The sequence below is a fragment of the Kwoniella mangroviensis genome, chromosome 3 (genome assembly GCF_000507465.2).
Source record: "Kwoniella mangroviensis CBS 8507 chromosome 3, whole genome shotgun sequence".
NCBI lineage: Eukaryota > Fungi > Basidiomycota > Tremellomycetes > Tremellales > Cryptococcaceae > Kwoniella > Kwoniella mangrovensis.
Genome location: NC_088829.1, coordinates 1,161,967 through 1,178,650, shown reverse-complemented (window position 1 = coordinate 1,178,650; position 16,684 = coordinate 1,161,967). Strand labels below are relative to the sequence as shown.

Genomic DNA, 16,684 nt, shown 5'->3' with positions numbered 1-16,684 from the left:
CATCTTTGTGTATACTGTTAAAACCACTGTAGATGTATCCACGATGGACTCGGCATTCGAGTTTGGCACTCAACCCAGATACGATGCCTCGGCTTCATTGCCAAAGGCAAAGGACTTTACCCATCACTTGAACCAAGTTTCCAAGAATCGAGCTGCAAGTAGTCTCAAGGAGCTTTACAGATACCAAGGTGTCCCAGGAATGGTAAGTCTCACCTTCACGTGAACAGAACTCAAACTGATGATACCCTATAGATTGTCATGGCAGGAGGTATATTATTTTTCAAGTTGAACTCAGACTACTGCTTATATGTTCGTAACCATCATCAGGTATTCCTCATCCCGAGGTATTTCCCTTCGAGACTTTATCAGCTACGATTCTGGCCCATGATGCTTTCCCACTTGATCCACCTCGAGAACCCAAGAAGAACAAATCGTTATTATCCTGGTTATTTTCCAGCTCATCAGCAGCTCTGCCAACTTCGTCATTTACAATTCCCAAGTGGGCTCCTGGACCTCCCGATCCAAAGACAATCCAATTGTCTACCTCATTGCAATACCAAGCTGCTACCGGTCCACCATCGCTGGCTCTCTTCCTGAGGGAGTACGTCTCGAAAGTTTATAAACCCGCTTATGCAGATTGGGACGTATTGGTCAATGTTGGAAATACAGATGGGTGGGGTAAGATCATTAGTCTGTTGGTAGAGAAGGGAGATGCGATTTTGGTTGAAGAATGGACTTATCCATCGGCAGTTAACACTTTCTTACCATTTGAATGTCCCACTATACCCATCAAGATGGATAAGGAAGGTATGTCACCTGAACATCTCGAAGAGGTTTTAGGAGAATGGAAAGAAGATGAAAGAGGTGGAAAGAAAAGGCCTCATATCATGTATACTATTCCTACTGGACAAAATCCCACGGGAGCTACGATGGAAGCGAAGAGAAAGAAGCAGCTTTATGAGATTTGTAAGAAATATGGTGAGTCATATACGATTACATCATATTCATCGATATGTACGATGCTGAGTATAGATCAGATGTCATTATCTGTGAGGATGAGCCATACTATTGCTTGGTAAGTTGAATCACTCGATCTCGATGTTTCGTTGTTGACGGTTAGGCATCAACAGTACACCGGCGAATGGACACCCAAAGGAACTCAATCCGACAGATCTATTCTTGCTCAACGATTAGCAGATGCCGAGAAGAAAGAGGGATCTGAGGGAAATGCAGCATTCATCAAAGCCCTCCCACCAAGCTACCTCCATTTCGACACAGATGGTAGGGTCGTTCGAATGGACGTAAGTGATGCGCCTCATTTCTATTATCCGAAATCACAGCTGACGTTGTATGTTCAGACATTCTCGAAAACATCTGCTCCTGGTTCTCGATTAGGATGGATCACTGCCAATCCCCAATTCATCGAACGACTAACCCGAATCACGGAAACTTCCACTCAAGCTCCCAGTGGATTTGCTACTGCGTTGACCACAACCATGTTGCAGAAGTGGGGTTTCGAAGGTTATATCCGATGGTTGCGAGGTGTCAAGGCCACTTACAATATGAGAAAAACTTGGATGTGTGATGCCTTCGAGGACACTTTCCATCTTGAATTTGACCAGACGAACAACTCTATTGTCAGAGGATTGTTCCCTGAAGGTACCAAGACGATCACATGCTTTTCGAAACAACCGAGAAACAAATGGGATGAGAAGAAAGGATTACACGGCCCTGCTTTGGTGACGTTCACGCCTCCAACTGGTGAGTGACCTCTTCTAACCTTGTGGTTCCGGAAAACGAGAAATCATTTAATACTTGTGGTCATATTGTGATTCAGCCGGTATGTTCGTTTTCTTAGGTGTACACGTCAGTGAACATCCAGATTATCAAGATCTCCTTAGAAAAGGCGAAGATGCCACTCACGTCTTGGTCCAAAAGTTATGGACCGAATTAGCTGATAATCTGGTGAGTATAAACAATTCAAGTGTCAGTATTGCTGCGAATGCTAATGATCTTCCTTGAAAAAGGTATTATTCGCTCCGGGATGGTACTTTGATGCTGGCGGTGAACATGCGATCGGTGGTAAAGGATATGGTTATTTCAGATTATCATTCTCTATCGCTACTTATGAAGAGACTTATAAAGCTATTAAAACTTTCTCAAAGGTACTGGATAAGTTCTTCAGATTGAATTAGATTGTTTGAGTGTGTATGCGTATCTCTATAGAATCAGTTTTAGTATTGTTTGGTAATGTATCTATGGTATGGCATGTATTTGATTGATCATGTCATGCTCAAGGAGTGACTTCGGCCAACTAGCGTTTTATACCTGCGTAAGAACCCATCTTTGAGCTCAAAGTGACCAAATTTGGCACTGTCTCTCTCTCTTCATGGTGATAATGCCTCCTCTCATCTAAGATACATTGCACTATGACGCTACGATAGGAAGGTAGATACTGGAGTGATGTACTTAAAACGATCCTCTAGAGACGGCAGAAGGGGGAAGGCTCTTCCAATAATCTTGTTCTTCCCTGCCTGGGTTGAAAGATACTCTACCACCTTTCATTGCGCTCGGCTTGTTCAATCCTGATCCTACTCCGGTACCTGAAGCATTGGGATTGTATCCGTTGAAACCGGTTTGCATAAATGGCGGCATCCCATTACTGCTCGTAGGTCGTGGTTGGGGTTGGTATTGGGATCTTCGCCAATTATCATATTGATCTCTTAATTGACTTTCCACACTTGGATTGGTTGGAGTTGCATTCGAAGTTGAACCTGCTGAATCAGAAGTCGCTGAAGCTGAGGGCTGTGAGTCTGATTGTTGTTGTTGGAGGTAAGAATTCAATTCTTCAACTGATAATTTACCACTTGCCAATCGATTATAGGTTTCTTTATCTTCATCAGATTGATTGTCATATACCTTCTTTGCTTTCAACAAACTCATATAGGCCCATCTTCTTTGATCGTCATCTGGTTTAGTCCGACCGGACGAGGTCACTTCGGTGGTGAGGAGTGAACCGATTTGAGAAGAGAATAACGATGTTTCTTCAGGTGAGAAACCGGCTGCGTACAGAAGAAATATATCAGCTCTGTATTCTCCTATTTCTATAGTAATCTAAGTTATGATGTGAGAAGAAAACTTACCAGCTTCACATAAATCATCTCCATAAGCTTGTGAATTATCCATCAAATCTTTCATTTTCTCAACCTGTCTCTGACTAAATACACTTCCATATCCTCCTCCGTATCCTCCATAACCTTCTTCGGGTGGTCCAACCATATTAATAGCCCAGTCGGATAACTTTGATCCGTCGAATGCCAAACTCGATGCCGAGCCTAAACCATTCTCCTTGGTGGGTCTTTCAGAATCGACATAAACAAGGTTGGAATCAGGTAATAATCCAGTCGAGACGTATTCATCCATTATGTCTGTTAATTGGGATTCACGATATATTGATCCGTCGTGATCCGAATCTAAGAATTGAGAAGCGATTTCTCGAGCATCTCGTCGGTTCAATGCTAGTTTACCTACTCCATATTGTTTGGTCCAATCTGCGTGGTGGTCTATACAACCATCGAACATTGTTAACAAGATGTTAAGCAAGTGATCTCCAAATGGAGATGAAACTGCTTTAGGATATAACTTAGTGACAGTAAAACTCACATCTATTCTGAACCCAGTCCGTTGTATCTTCCAGAACTTTTCTCGGACCATCAAACCCATCTACAACACCTTTTTCGAACAGTATATCAGAGTATTTCGACCCTTTCTCGCCGTAGGTGGTAGATTTGGAAGCTCCTATATTGGATAGGTCGACGGGTGGCACACCGTAGACCCAATTCTGGGGATTTTGATCACTCATCATTTCAATAAAGCTATACCATACCATACCATCCAGGTATCATCAGCAGTGACCACCATTCGGATAAAATGTTGAAGGGCACGGGGAGAGGCATGGACATACTTTGGCATACGATCAATCTGCGGTTCAGAGGTGGAGCTCTGACTTGGATCCGTGGGACCCGTCATATTTGTGAATCCTTTCGGACCACTTGGACCGATCATCCCATTACTACTTTGTGAAGGTTGGAACTGAGGTCCAGTCATTGAAGTGTTGGAATCGGCAGGACCAGCACCACTATAAACATCAAATTGTTTCCTTCCTCCTGGATCTATCGACAATATAGCTGTGAAGGCTATATTACCTTTTCCATCTCCCACTTGAGATTTATAAGATTGATCACCACTTAATTTAGTAGTATCAAATGTTATTTCGTAGCCCTTTCTCTGACCATCATCGTACATCCCTGCTTTCACTCCTGGTTGATCAGATTCAGATCCAGTTCGGTATGTTTGGTTGGGGGGTATACCCTGCGAAGTTGGATAAGACTGGGCAGGGACGAGTGATTGTTGTGGTTGTTGAGTGGGAGATGACCATGGTGAGCTTTGATTACTAGGACTTGAATTTCCGCTTGACTGTTGGCCAGATGAGAGAGAAGGATCCATCCAATATCCAGGTGGTGATGTGTTGGCTATTATTCCCATCATTAATTGGTACATGATCGTTCAATTTTGATTTACAGGGGTTGAACTTACGTCTCATTCTATCAGCTGCACCTTGAGCCAAGCCGCTCACATAGTTCCTCGCGCTGTTACTCCAGTTGCTCAATGTATCTCGTATGGACGAACTGGACTGGGAAGAGGGAGAAGGTCCCCATGATCGGCCGTGGTATGCCATAGGGTTGTAAGGACTGTAAAACGACATGATGCGGTCTTCTCACTGGTGATATGAATCTCGGGGGTTGTGTTGTTATTATGTAGATCTTTTTGAGATCAGTATTCGAGGATCAGTAGTGTATAGTAGTTGTGAGCTGTATAGGTTTGAGAATCGTAGATATCGCATCTTCACACAATCCTTGATGGGCTATATATCTCCCTATGAATACGGAAACAACGATGTTTTGCAATCATTGCCAAAAATTGGAGAAGGAGTCGAATGTCAAAGGATGTTCGTGTATGGGTATAAAGGATGATTTTGTCAACACAGGTAGCAGAGTTCAATGATCTGCGTCATATGTAAGTAGTCAGTATAACCCTGTCGTATCGACTCTTCTCTCCTTCATATCTCATGCTTTAAACGGAAACTTGCGAGCTCTTCCAATTCCATGCCATGTATAGCGTCATTGAGGAAAGGCGCAAAACGACGATCTGCGATTCACCGTTTGGTGATTCGTGTGCGTACATGATGATAAATCCATGATTCGTAGTCGAGCTGCGCCGTCACGGCCATTCAATCGCATTCGAGACTGGAAAGATACCATATGCAGTATAAGTCGTGTCTACATGTAGATGAGAACGCGTCCAAGTTTGATAAGTCGATATTTGTCATCTTGTCCCGGATGTGGGAAGTACAGTATCCGATTTCATGCTTTAGGTTTTCAATTTCGCGCCAAAAAGGTGAAAAAAGCGGACACCGAGGTCATCGACTTATAAGCGGGGTGAAAGCACAGATTGATTGAGATCTTAAGACGATCTCGGTTCCGAGGTGAGGTTGGGTCTTCTCCATGTACCGACAACATGACCATACCATACCATACCATACCATACCGTATGCATGGGTGCTTCGATAGTATGACATATGATATTTATCTTCGATGCTCTTTCTCACTGTTGCATTGATTCAATTGCATGGAAGACTGAAAGACTGAGACTGATTACCTCTTCCGACCATTTGGCATTTGGCAGGTTGATCGATCCCCGACGGTCAGACGGACATTCCGGCGGTTGAATCGTCACACAGTTTCGAGATTTTACACTCGAGAGTATCAAACGATTACATCTACACTCGGCACAGCTTCAAACCTTCAGACTCACTATCAACTTACCATTATAACACTCGGTACGACTATACACCAGAACCAATACTGTCTATATCTATCGCATCACGACCATTCACACCACGAGACCACAGAGAGCACACCGGCAATGTCCACCCTCACGCCGTCCGCTGGCTCAACCCGTCGGACGAGCGGAGAAGAACCCAGACAACCTCAGCCTGCAACAGGAACTCCCCGGACAGGTGGTGGTACGCCCGGAAAGAAATCCTTATCGGGTAGTACACCTCAATCTCAGAAACAGAAGGAGCTAGCAGAGGCAGAAGCCAAAAGGAGGAAAGTACAGGTGAGTCAGCATCGGTTTCCACATACATCGAGCTGATTGCTGATTTACCGTCGCAACAGAGGGCATGCGATGCTTGTAGAAGGTAAGTTGGATCTCTTCCGACCTCTGCTGATATAGCCATAGGAAGAAAATCAAGTGCGATGGACCTATGAACAGCTTGAGTGAAAATAGTACGTGGACTCTTTGTGCACTGATGTGAGCTAATGCGATGATGTAGAATGTACACATTGTGAGGAGTATGGTTTAGATTGTACCTACGTCGAAGCTGCCAAGCGTCGAGGACCACCGAAAGGGTGAGCTACTCTCATCTGGGTACCGCGCTAAACTTCCTCTTAGCTACATAGAGACGCTAGAACAACGCTGCAGCCGTCTGGAAAGGATTTTAAATCAGGTAAGCATGACCTGTCCGGCAGTTCTTCCAACGGTCTTCTGATGTCTCTTTCCTATGTCACAGCTTCATCCATCCGTTGATCTCGATCAATATGTCGGTCCACCGCTCGACCGTGAAGAGTTTGATCTCCCTTCTTATCAAGAAACTCTGCGCTCCCTACATATCCCTCCTTTCCCATCGCTCAAACCTTTCCCCGTTAGTCATCGGTCCTCAGCCGAGTCATCTCTCTCACCCCATGCTGCGGGTTCCGCTTCGCCTGCAAGCAGCATACTCGGACCTTCACCATGGCGAGCTTATGAGAAGGATCCGGCACGAGCCCCAGAGAACGATGACGCAGAGGAAGAAGCGGAGCTACAATCAGAAATCGCAAAGGGAATGAGCAAGCTCAACGTCAGGGACACCATCTGGCGATACCACGGCAAAGCCTCTGGAGCGCATTTGATGCGAACTTTCCAAGAACTCAAATACACTCGACAAGACAACGAGAAGAGAGATTTCTTAGAGGAAGTGAACAAGCATAAACGACATCAGTATTGGCAGTTACCAGAATGGGAATTAGTCATTGCCAACGAAGGGATTCGCTCGTTAGACCTTTCACTATGGCCTGAAGAAGGATTTGATAATCAACTCATTGATGCTTATTTCGACCATCTCAACATTCACCTCCCGCTGCTCAACCGTGGTCTTTTCCAAAGGCAGTACGACTCTGGACTATGGCGGACTAACACTTCTTTCGCTAAAGTCTGCTTGATGATATTCGCCAACGGATCAAGATTCGTCGATGACGAGCGAGTTTATTGGCCTGTCAATCTCGCTCTCACTGAAGAAGGAAAAGAAAGGTTGCAGTCTAATCAAGATGGAAGTCGACGATATTCTGCTGGATGGAAATATCTTCACGCCCTCCTCCGCATGGGAAGATCTATCATGCAAGGACCAAACCTCTACGAATTCCAACAACAGATCCTACTCTGTAACTTCCTTTCAGTAAGTGCCGTTCCCCATCTCATGTGGATCCTATCCGGAGTGGGTCTTCGATCGGCCCAGGAAATCGGTATTCATGTCAGGTCTACTCTCATCCACGTCAATCCAGTAGAAAGAGCACTGTACAACCGGGCCTTCTGGTGTCTGTACCATATAGATCGTGTCAACTGCGCCGGTGTTGGTCGATCGGTTGCTTTACAAGATACCGACTTCGACGCAGATTACCCTATCGACGTGGATGACGAGTACTGGGAAACTGGTGATCAAGAGACAGACTTCAAACAGCCTGAAGGTGCTGGTATCTCCTCTGTCGCCGCTTTCATACAGACTCTCAAACTCGATCACATCATTGGTGCCACTCTAAGAACCATCTACGCCATCAACAAACTCCCTGAACATCATGCGGACGTGGCTGCACAGAGTGCTGTAGTCATGGAACTTGACTCTGCTCTGAACTCTTGGGCCGATAATGTGCCTGACGAACTACGGTGGGACCCTACCAGATCCGATTATTCTCTGTTCCAGCAATCCGCTCTGTTATACGTCCACTACTACTATATCCAGATCCTCATCCATCGACCTTTCATCCCTACACCGCGAAACCGAAAAACTGGTCAAGTCTTTCTTCCGTCCCTTGCGATATGCGCCAATGCCGCTCGATCGATATGCAACATTGTCGACTCGGCTCTCAGGAGAGGGAGACAGGAAGGTGCCTTGCCTGGTCGAGCACTCAACGTAGGATTTATGTCACCCAGTTGGGTGGCCGCAATCGTCCTGCTCATCAACATCTATTCCGGAAGACAGTCACCCGCGGAAAGACAACGAGCAATTACCGACATCAAGCGATGCATCGCTGCGTCCAAGGAGATGGAGACGGTGTGGAGACAAGCAGGAAAAATGACGGACATGTTAACGGAGCTTGCTTCAGAGCATGATATGCCTATCGCTGTGGCAACTTTCAAAGAGAAGAAAAGATCTCATTCAGGAGACGCAGTTGATTCACCGGTACCTATGGATAGTCCACCTTGTCATAATCAAACCTCTCCGCCAACATCATCATCAAGCAAGGCGAAGCAGTTTGGTAACTTTGGACCCAACTTTGATGATCCCAGATTATTATCCGCTACGACACCTCAGATCCAACATTCAACTGACAAGATTCCTACTCCTGAGATAATATATGGCTCTTCGTCATATCTGTTCGAAGGAAATTCCGGTTCTGGTGCTACTTCGAATGCATATCCTTCACTTACCCATACATCCTCTTCGCACACCGTCAATAACATTTTCTCAGAACCAGGAACCTCAAGCGATATCCAGCCGGCCCATTCTCAAAACCAAAACCAATTCACGACATTCATGGGAGGTAATCTACCAACTACAAATTCTAGTCTCAACAATGAATTGTATAGTCAATCTCAAGCATCGATACCTTCATTTACCACTCAGATATTTGGAGATGCCCAACCAAACGATCTACTGGGTATAAATGAGAATTCGTTCGAAAATTCCTTATTTGATCTGGGATCATCAGTATTTGACGCGACAGGTCAAATGGAGGAAAATGACATTTGGACCCAATTATTCGCTGATTATACGTGAGTCTGTCAGAACGTGTGATATAAAATGTATCAGTGATTGAACGACGCTTATATGATAACTGCTGAATTTGGTATTTGACAGGGGACAAAATTATGATGGGAATGGGAATTGGAATTGGACAGTACCTGGAACGGGAACGGGGATGTTCAATAACCCCAGTGCGAATTCAAATACAAATACAATTACAAATACAAACACAAATAGCAACAACAATACTACTCAACAGCAGACTCAGACTCAATTCCGACCACAGCAACAGCAACAGCAACAACATCAGCCACAAGGTTGGTGAAACACGTATATATATATATATATATAGTCATACACCGTATATCTAAAGCTATAATATATAAATGCATTCTACATGATACAGTCTACATGCACGCCAAGACACGGTCGGAAGAGATAATCATGCGTTAAAGTTTGCATCATTCATTATTTATGCATTGTAATGAGGGTATACAGTAGTACAAAGCATCAGTTCCTATGCAGTACATACAGTATACTTGGCATGGGGTATACAAGTTCAAGTTTATCTAGGCAATTCTCTCGCCGTGCTGCTCCTTTCCACAGGCGTCAGCTCGTCGTCATCATCGTTTCGATCTTCGTTATCTGCCAAAAGACCCATGGCAAGTTCTTCTTCCTCATGCGAGTTGGGATGTTCCTGTTCGTTATCAACTAAGAAGGAAACAACGAGATTGATAATTGACATTAATACCATGAAGATCCACCAGGCTCTTCCGTTCATAAATCGAGTTTCCATAGAGTACGCAAATAACGCTGAGATCAATGATGGCCCGATCACTCTTGCCATGCACTATGATCATCAAGTCAAGTCAGGTCAGTAGTTACCTTGAAACAATTCATGTAGGATATATACCGAAGGATGGGTAAACTCACTCCTACCGCTGTTCCTATCCCATTTATAGCTCCTAAAGCACTCTTATCAGGAGAAGCAGTATTAATCAAAACCATCAATAAACTACCGGTAAGGTTAATGACAGTCACGAATGATAGGTATACGTTGACGAATATCGATAAGGTCCATCCACCACACCCACCAGGGGGTTTCGTTAGACGTAGAAGAGGTAAGAATAACCAAACGAATATCCAACCTATAGTTAGGACTTTGTAACCCCCTGCAATTCCGAATAACCTCTTGATACGAGTTAACAAGACCAGCTGGACGATGATAGTCACGAGGCCGTTGATGGCGAACGCGGTTCCAATGGATGAGGCAGACATCGCTAGACCACTATGGGATAATCATAACCAGTATTAGCTCTATCAACTTGTACTGTATCAATCGATCGATATATTGAGGATGTCAGTCACTCACTTATTTCGATCGAAGAAGAATAAAAGACAAGCTGCATTCCAAGCACCTTGTACGAAACTGTAAAATGATATGACATCCCTCAAATTCATCAGTATTCAGACCTAAGTTATCTCTCCAAGGAAAAGTTGAGAGTGGACTGGACTGGGACTAACGCATTCAAAAAAGCAGTAGCAGCCATGACTCTAACTTTCTTAACCCCCATCAACTCCCAGAATCCCCACTCGCTCTTCCGTGTAGGCGTAAACAACGGTTCAGGTCCATCTTCTCCTCTGGGTAATTCTGATAATATATTCGCTGAAGTCGAAGATGAAGGTGATTCTTCATCTCCTACTAGAGTTTCACTCTCGGATATCAAAGACGAACTTGATTGATATCTCTTATGTGATTTTCTATTATTGTTGAATGACATGGTTGATAATGATAAGAATGACAATGAGCCTTTCCCATTGTTTGCCAAAGTTGGTAGGGACTCGTGGTAAAATATCAGACAGAATAGGATACCTATCAAAGTCAAACCGGCCGTTACGAGACATGCTATTTAAATGAAAACAAATCATCAGAAATTTGTCATTGATTCTGTGTCATGCAGACTGAGATGTGGAATGCTAGAAGAAAAGTAAAGTCGACATACGTAATAGGTATGGATAGGTTCGAAGTATCTCCAGGGAACCAAAGAGATTTGGAAATCTCTCGAAGGGATGTGACAAGGATCCACCGAGAGCATTGCTGATGGTTTTCAATTTCGGTTGTTAGCAGTTCATTCATTTGACTGGATGGAAGTCGAAATGGAAGTGAGATGGTTTGCTTTGGTATGACTCACCCTACGATCGCTCCGACAGTCCAAGTTAGACCGTACATCGCAAAAGCGTCGGTCGAATTGGTGGAATCGGTGATATCTCCAATAGCAGCTCTGATGACCTGTGATCCCAGAACGAGGAAGACGAGACGAGTCAATTCATGATAACTTTTGGAATTGAATCTCGACGTTGACTCACCGCTACATTCCCATTTAGCGCTCCGCTCAAGCATCGAAAGGCAATCATCATCCAGAAAGAAGTTGCCAGTCCACTAATAGATCATGACAATCAAAGTCAGTAGACAACACAATGAATCGTCCTGATGCTTCGCGGGGTGAATGTCGATGGATAGTGGTACCATACCCACAATAACGATCCTGATACTACAACTCCTATTAGCCCAAAGAGGATCACAGGCTTCCTTCCGATCTTGCTACAATCGTCAATCTCATATAATCAGAATTGTACTAAACATGGCTAGGAGGGTTAGGTATCGAAATGATGATACGTCAACTTACTCTGATAATTTCGCCCAGTGATATACGGTAAAGAATTGAGCAAATGCAAATACCGATTCCTAATATCATATCGTATATAAGCGAAGAGCTCTTGTATACCAAAACAATGAATCACTTACAACTAATCCAGAATAAAAACCTATCCTATCTGGATTATCTGTCACTCCTAATTCCTCTACCATCTGATTGACAAATGGGAAGATCACTGCGAGTACGATGTATCAGACAAACAGCCCCAATAGAATAGCCATGGGTATGGAGATGTGTAGGACTGACCTGTATACGCGACTATATTAGATGATTGAATTAGCACGCGTCTGCCTTCTCTGTATCGTCTTGTGGACAAGACAACTCACTAGGCTCAGCCAACCTCACACCCATCAACACAGCTATCTGAGCGAAAGGCAATGGCGTCTGACCTTTCACTTTCATCCTTGAAGGTGAAATCGGACTGTTCATCCTCATTTTCCCAAATGTCCGATTATGAGTTGCCTGGATATACAATGGTACAGGTATAGTCGGAGTTGTGGTTCGTCGAGGACCTGTATTACCCCTTCTATGTAAAGGTCGACTCATTCGATCGACTTGATGGGATTACAACACAGCGTCTCAACAGCGACCTGGATTGATGAATCAATCAATTCAGCTATACGTCAATTGGTATGTCGTACTGTGACAAGCTCACTTGACACTGTATCTATCGATAACGCAATTCTATTCTTGACTTCTGATATCGATTAACTTGAAATATCTCTGACGTCTTTTTCTTTATTCACATCCGCAAGATATCCTATAGATCTCCGTTGCCGTCTCCAACTTTAGTGGACTTGTCTGGAATTGAAAGGGTACGAAATTATCACTTCGCTCTCCGAGTCTGATCTTCAGTGACGACTCGAAATCGCATCACATCACATAACATAATCTTGTCCTCCACACACACGCGATCCAACTAAATTTTTAAGCTTGCTGTTCTTACGATACTGTGTGCTCGAGTAGTGTAGAAATGCCTCACCTCTTACACCTCACTTATCTCCTGCGGATCTCGCATCAGCTGTAAAAGTGGGGGCTTCAGGGTTCTGGACTTGACGATCTGATGGTACTCGTAAAGTGGATCGTGAGGAATATATTTTCAGTAGTCACTCGTAGTGTTCCTCCCCTACCCGTGTGTGGGGTGGATCATCGGATTAGACCGACAATCCGGCACTTCGGTGAACCGATATCCCGATACCGTGCACCCAACCGCACATCGATGGATGCATCATGTTCACAAGGGAATAATACATAGTCTACGTCGAACACGTACATGTATCTGAAAGGGAAGGCTCATCTACAACATCATTTGCAACAGAAGAGATGGAAGAAGACGATGACTGGACAATCTTCAGATTACCTCCTGTTGCACCTCCCAACGCTGTGACCGACCATGCTTGACGACCACATTGCGCAATCGCTGCTTTTTGAGCTTGCTCCAATCGACCCTCTAATCGACACGGTCATCATCAACTCTAGCAGATAACTCAGGTTGGAAAGCTCACTCACTGCTGATATCGATAGCTGTTCCTCCATCTACGGCTGTCACAGTCACTAGAAGCCGGAGATATCAGAATACATCATACTACTTGTCTGGTCAGACGATGGGAATAGTTCACTTACTGGTACAAGAACCACTTGAAGCCGTATTAGTTATATCGTCCACTCGTAAAAACTGAATAGCACCTTGAATACCACCGCCAAGTGACAATAAACTACATCAAAAGAATTCAGCATACAGTATTTCGATCTTCAGGCGAATACAAAGAAGTGATATACTCACGCAACGTTACAATCATGAGAATCTAAATTCCCACCTTCACATACTGGTTGTACGACCAATTCGGCTCGAGCATTCAATGCCGTATCGTTGTGTTTGATCACTGCGCCCGATATAGCTGGCAGCAGAGCGAGAAGTGCTATCGAAGCTTTTGCAAACATGGTGGTGTAGCGTATATGGGAGAAGGAGGGGAGGTTGATTGGCAGGATTATTTGAATGAATGTGTGGGTAGCTACCGGACCTGGAATAGGTGAAGGTGAGAAAGAGTCATTGAAGAAGATGAGCTTTATATATCTGTAGGACAAAGTGCGAATCATCTTCGCCAAGAGATGAAGACATACCGATGTACCAAATTCGGCATCTGGTAGATGACGACCGGTCCAAGTACCCAGGTTACCTACGAAGTTTACTGTACCTTGTACTGGTATCCAGGTGAGTGAGGATCACCATGTTTGGGAACCGAAACATTCTTTTCCTTCCCGAGCGATTCATGAGTCGTGTCACTCCATGTCAGCACAGATGGAATAACCCCATGCAGTAGATGAACACCGAGTTGCGAGCCAGGTGTATAACCATGACTGTGAGTCTCGTGAGATGTGTGTGTCGCACGGACCATCAGGTGGAGGTTGTCCACCGCTGATCTATGATTCACGGTCAGTATACATAAGATACACCTCAACTTGAACTTCCTTTTCTCTTCTCCATCCATCATAATCAGCTTTACAAAAGAACATTAGACACCTTCTTGAGCACATATAGCTTGATTGACAGATCTTCGTGCGGCTTTACCTTTATTCAATCTCAGACAATGGCTTCCCATTCCGCTGAGGTGAGTTGATCAATACTCTACACTCGGATGATATAGGGTGGGAAAATCTACCTCACCCTCACTACCATCCCTGCTCCCTTGTTTACATCTGCATGCAAGTCCTGACTACTGACCCCAAGGACGACATTCCTATATAGGTTGCCGCTCCCTCACAACGAGGCTCGGGCATTGACTTCAAGTCTACTAAAATCCAAGGGGTAAGTTCACTCACCCAGATCTCACGTCAGCGCCATCCAGTTGTTCAGTGAGAGCTGACCGTATCGACAGTCCAACCAACCTCGAACCTACGCAAGAGCTACCCAAGGTACTCAAGCTTATACCGGATCATCCAACAGAAAACTTCATGGTCTTGATCCAAGCTCCGAAGAGATCGATTCTGTCATCGTTCATGACCTTCACTGGGTGAGTAAAGGGAGACGTTGTCCATCATGGCTTTTGTATCAAATACGACTAATCGCTATCCTAGTGGACGAACGACCAGGATCTCACTTCACTTGCCGATCAAGTGGGATTCGTTATTGGAAACAAGGATGTTCAATTTTTAGAACATAAAGTCAATGGAAAAAGTAAAGGGTGAGTACTGTCATATATGAATTCATCCCGGTTCAACTGACACCAAATTATCCCCTTGGACCTGCAGACAAGCAGTGATCAATTGTCATACCAAGGAAAACGCAATGAAACTCCATCAGTTCTTCCAACACAAGTGAGTTGATGGTCGTAATTAACGTCACCGATAGTTAAACCTCTGAATTTAGCACTTTCCAAGGCAAGAAGCTGCCCTCCGCTCTATCCTCTTGTGCCTATGGTAACCCTCTCCATCCTGGCAATCAAGGCAAGTATCGCGCAAGAAATCTGAGTCTGCTGACCTACTAGCAGAGTTTCCCTCCGTTCGCCCTTTGAGTACCGCCATTCACAGTGCCGTTCGACAACCTACCAACGCACATGGTGGGGTTAACTTCAATCGAGTCCGACCCAACTCTCGAACTGCGATTCACGCCAATCTCGGCGTTGGACATCCAAACCCCCGGACCTTCAGTATGGGTAATTTCAATCCAGTTCCTATGCAACCAGGAAGCTCTGGAGAAATGGTACCAATTGGTGAGTCTGCCAAGACATTCACTGGGATCCATGCTGACAACAAAAAACCAGACCCCGCTATCGCTTGGTCCTCTCGACAACAATAGTACTTCCCCTTCGGTTATAGTAAGTCTACGGTGGATAGAAGTCAACACTCAATGTTAACGATAATGGCGTTTGAATAGTTCCCATGAACCCTCCTTTCCAATATAACGGACAAGATTATATGATGGGCGGAGTGCTTCCAGCTGTCCAATAGATCAGAGAGGTTCCGATGACTAGGGTAAGTGTGTGTGATAGCGCTTTTTGGTATTATCTTGAGGATGACGTCTTTGGAATCAGTTTAGGCTGTGAAAATTTCTCTCCGACTATCACTCATCCCTGTTCAGACAAGGTTTCTTTCGCTTCAAGAATATATTCATCCTGTATCAACGTAACGACAAGTATAGCATATCGTAGTATCCATCCTCGCATAAGTCCCATAGTCCCTTATCGACAAGCTATCTCCACATAGGGTCGATCATGCATCTGTTTCATGTCCAATCATTGCCCCGCTCGATATAACCGGGGGTGCCCAGGGCATATTTATGCTAAATAATGAAACTATAAGCTCGTTTCGACCCTATCCATCACGTTTCATCACACATCTTCATCATCACCCCCCTTCATCTCGACAACACTCTTCTCCCACCCCCCCAATGACTTGGATATGGATCTATAGATTATAACAATACAAATCCGCAGTCTTTGGACTATCAACCTTCCTTTGTTCTATCACCTCCTAAAGCTGCCAATCAGGCTTGATTGGATCTCCTTTCCAACCATTCTACTGTTACCAACCGCGGTGAAGGGATCGTTTGAGGATCTATAGTCTGTATTGATTGCCCCTTTAGAGCGAGACTGCGGATTGATACGAAGGAGATGATTTTGATCCTTTGTTTTCTCATCGCTTTGTTGTGCAACCATCCACTACCAAGTTAAACAGAGGTAAAGATGAAAAGATATATTAACCCCCATCTCACTGACCTCGGCACTACTGTTTTCTCTTCTTTCTCATATTTCATCTCAACGAATATCAAAGAAGTTTTCAGTTCTTTCTGCCTTCTATTGCTTATTTATTGATATTTAGCTATATATCGAAAAAATCAAATCGAATA

The 16,684-nt window shown here is 44.3% G+C and overlaps 6 protein-coding genes across 6 annotated transcripts; 3 read left to right on the top strand and 3 right to left on the bottom strand.

Annotated features, from left to right (window-relative positions):
* Nucleotides 1–43: 43 nt before the first annotated feature.
* On the top strand, nucleotides 44–2,195 carry I203_108254 (uncharacterized protein; the record flags this gene model as incomplete). The annotated part of the gene is made up of 8 exons (XM_019148426.1): nucleotides 44–202; nucleotides 253–268; nucleotides 328–978; nucleotides 1,038–1,075; nucleotides 1,131–1,301; nucleotides 1,359–1,761; nucleotides 1,838–1,965; nucleotides 2,028–2,195. 8 exons carry the CDS (start codon nucleotides 44–46, stop codon nucleotides 2,193–2,195), a joined length of 1,734 nt encoding a protein of 577 aa, XP_019002009.1.
* Nucleotides 2,196–2,469: 274 nt separating this feature from the next.
* On the bottom strand, nucleotides 2,470–4,765 carry I203_108253 (uncharacterized protein; the record flags this gene model as incomplete). Its single annotated transcript, XM_019148425.1, has 5 exons — nucleotides 2,470–3,062; nucleotides 3,144–3,563; nucleotides 3,664–3,875; nucleotides 3,965–4,532; nucleotides 4,597–4,765. The coding sequence occupies 5 exons, from the start codon at nucleotides 4,763–4,765 to the stop codon at nucleotides 2,470–2,472; spliced, it is 1,962 nt and encodes a 653-aa protein (XP_019002008.1).
* A 1,220-nt stretch (nucleotides 4,766–5,985) lies between these two features.
* I203_108252 (uncharacterized protein) lies at nucleotides 5,986–9,446 on the top strand (the record flags this gene model as incomplete). Its single annotated transcript, XM_019148424.1, has 7 exons — nucleotides 5,986–6,180; nucleotides 6,240–6,262; nucleotides 6,304–6,350; nucleotides 6,398–6,473; nucleotides 6,517–6,571; nucleotides 6,635–9,150; nucleotides 9,236–9,446. The coding sequence occupies 7 exons, from the start codon at nucleotides 5,986–5,988 to the stop codon at nucleotides 9,444–9,446; spliced, it is 3,123 nt and encodes a 1,040-aa protein (XP_019002007.1).
* A 240-nt stretch (nucleotides 9,447–9,686) lies between these two features.
* I203_108251 (uncharacterized protein) lies at nucleotides 9,687–12,240 on the bottom strand (the record flags this gene model as incomplete). Its single annotated transcript, XM_019148423.1, has 12 exons — nucleotides 9,687–9,971; nucleotides 10,055–10,409; nucleotides 10,494–10,550; nucleotides 10,646–11,027; nucleotides 11,125–11,219; nucleotides 11,314–11,411; nucleotides 11,489–11,561; nucleotides 11,658–11,723; nucleotides 11,809–11,867; nucleotides 11,928–12,013; nucleotides 12,085–12,096; nucleotides 12,165–12,240. 12 exons carry the CDS (start codon nucleotides 12,238–12,240, stop codon nucleotides 9,687–9,689), a joined length of 1,644 nt encoding a protein of 547 aa, XP_019002006.1.
* An 854-nt stretch (nucleotides 12,241–13,094) lies between these two features.
* I203_108250 (uncharacterized protein) lies at nucleotides 13,095–13,779 on the bottom strand (the record flags this gene model as incomplete). The annotated part of the gene is made up of 4 exons (XM_019148422.1): nucleotides 13,095–13,288; nucleotides 13,348–13,392; nucleotides 13,462–13,553; nucleotides 13,622–13,779. 4 exons carry the CDS (start codon nucleotides 13,777–13,779, stop codon nucleotides 13,095–13,097), a joined length of 489 nt encoding a protein of 162 aa, XP_019002005.1.
* Nucleotides 13,780–14,426: 647 nt separating this feature from the next.
* Nucleotides 14,427–15,786, top strand: I203_108249 (uncharacterized protein; the record flags this gene model as incomplete). The annotated part of the gene is made up of 10 exons (XM_065518368.1): nucleotides 14,427–14,447; nucleotides 14,585–14,644; nucleotides 14,715–14,849; nucleotides 14,914–15,020; nucleotides 15,088–15,153; nucleotides 15,206–15,255; nucleotides 15,327–15,457; nucleotides 15,522–15,548; nucleotides 15,600–15,615; nucleotides 15,713–15,786. The coding sequence occupies 10 exons, from the start codon at nucleotides 14,427–14,429 to the stop codon at nucleotides 15,784–15,786; spliced, it is 687 nt and encodes a 228-aa protein (XP_065372733.1).
* Between the last annotated feature and the right edge of the window lie 898 nt (nucleotides 15,787–16,684).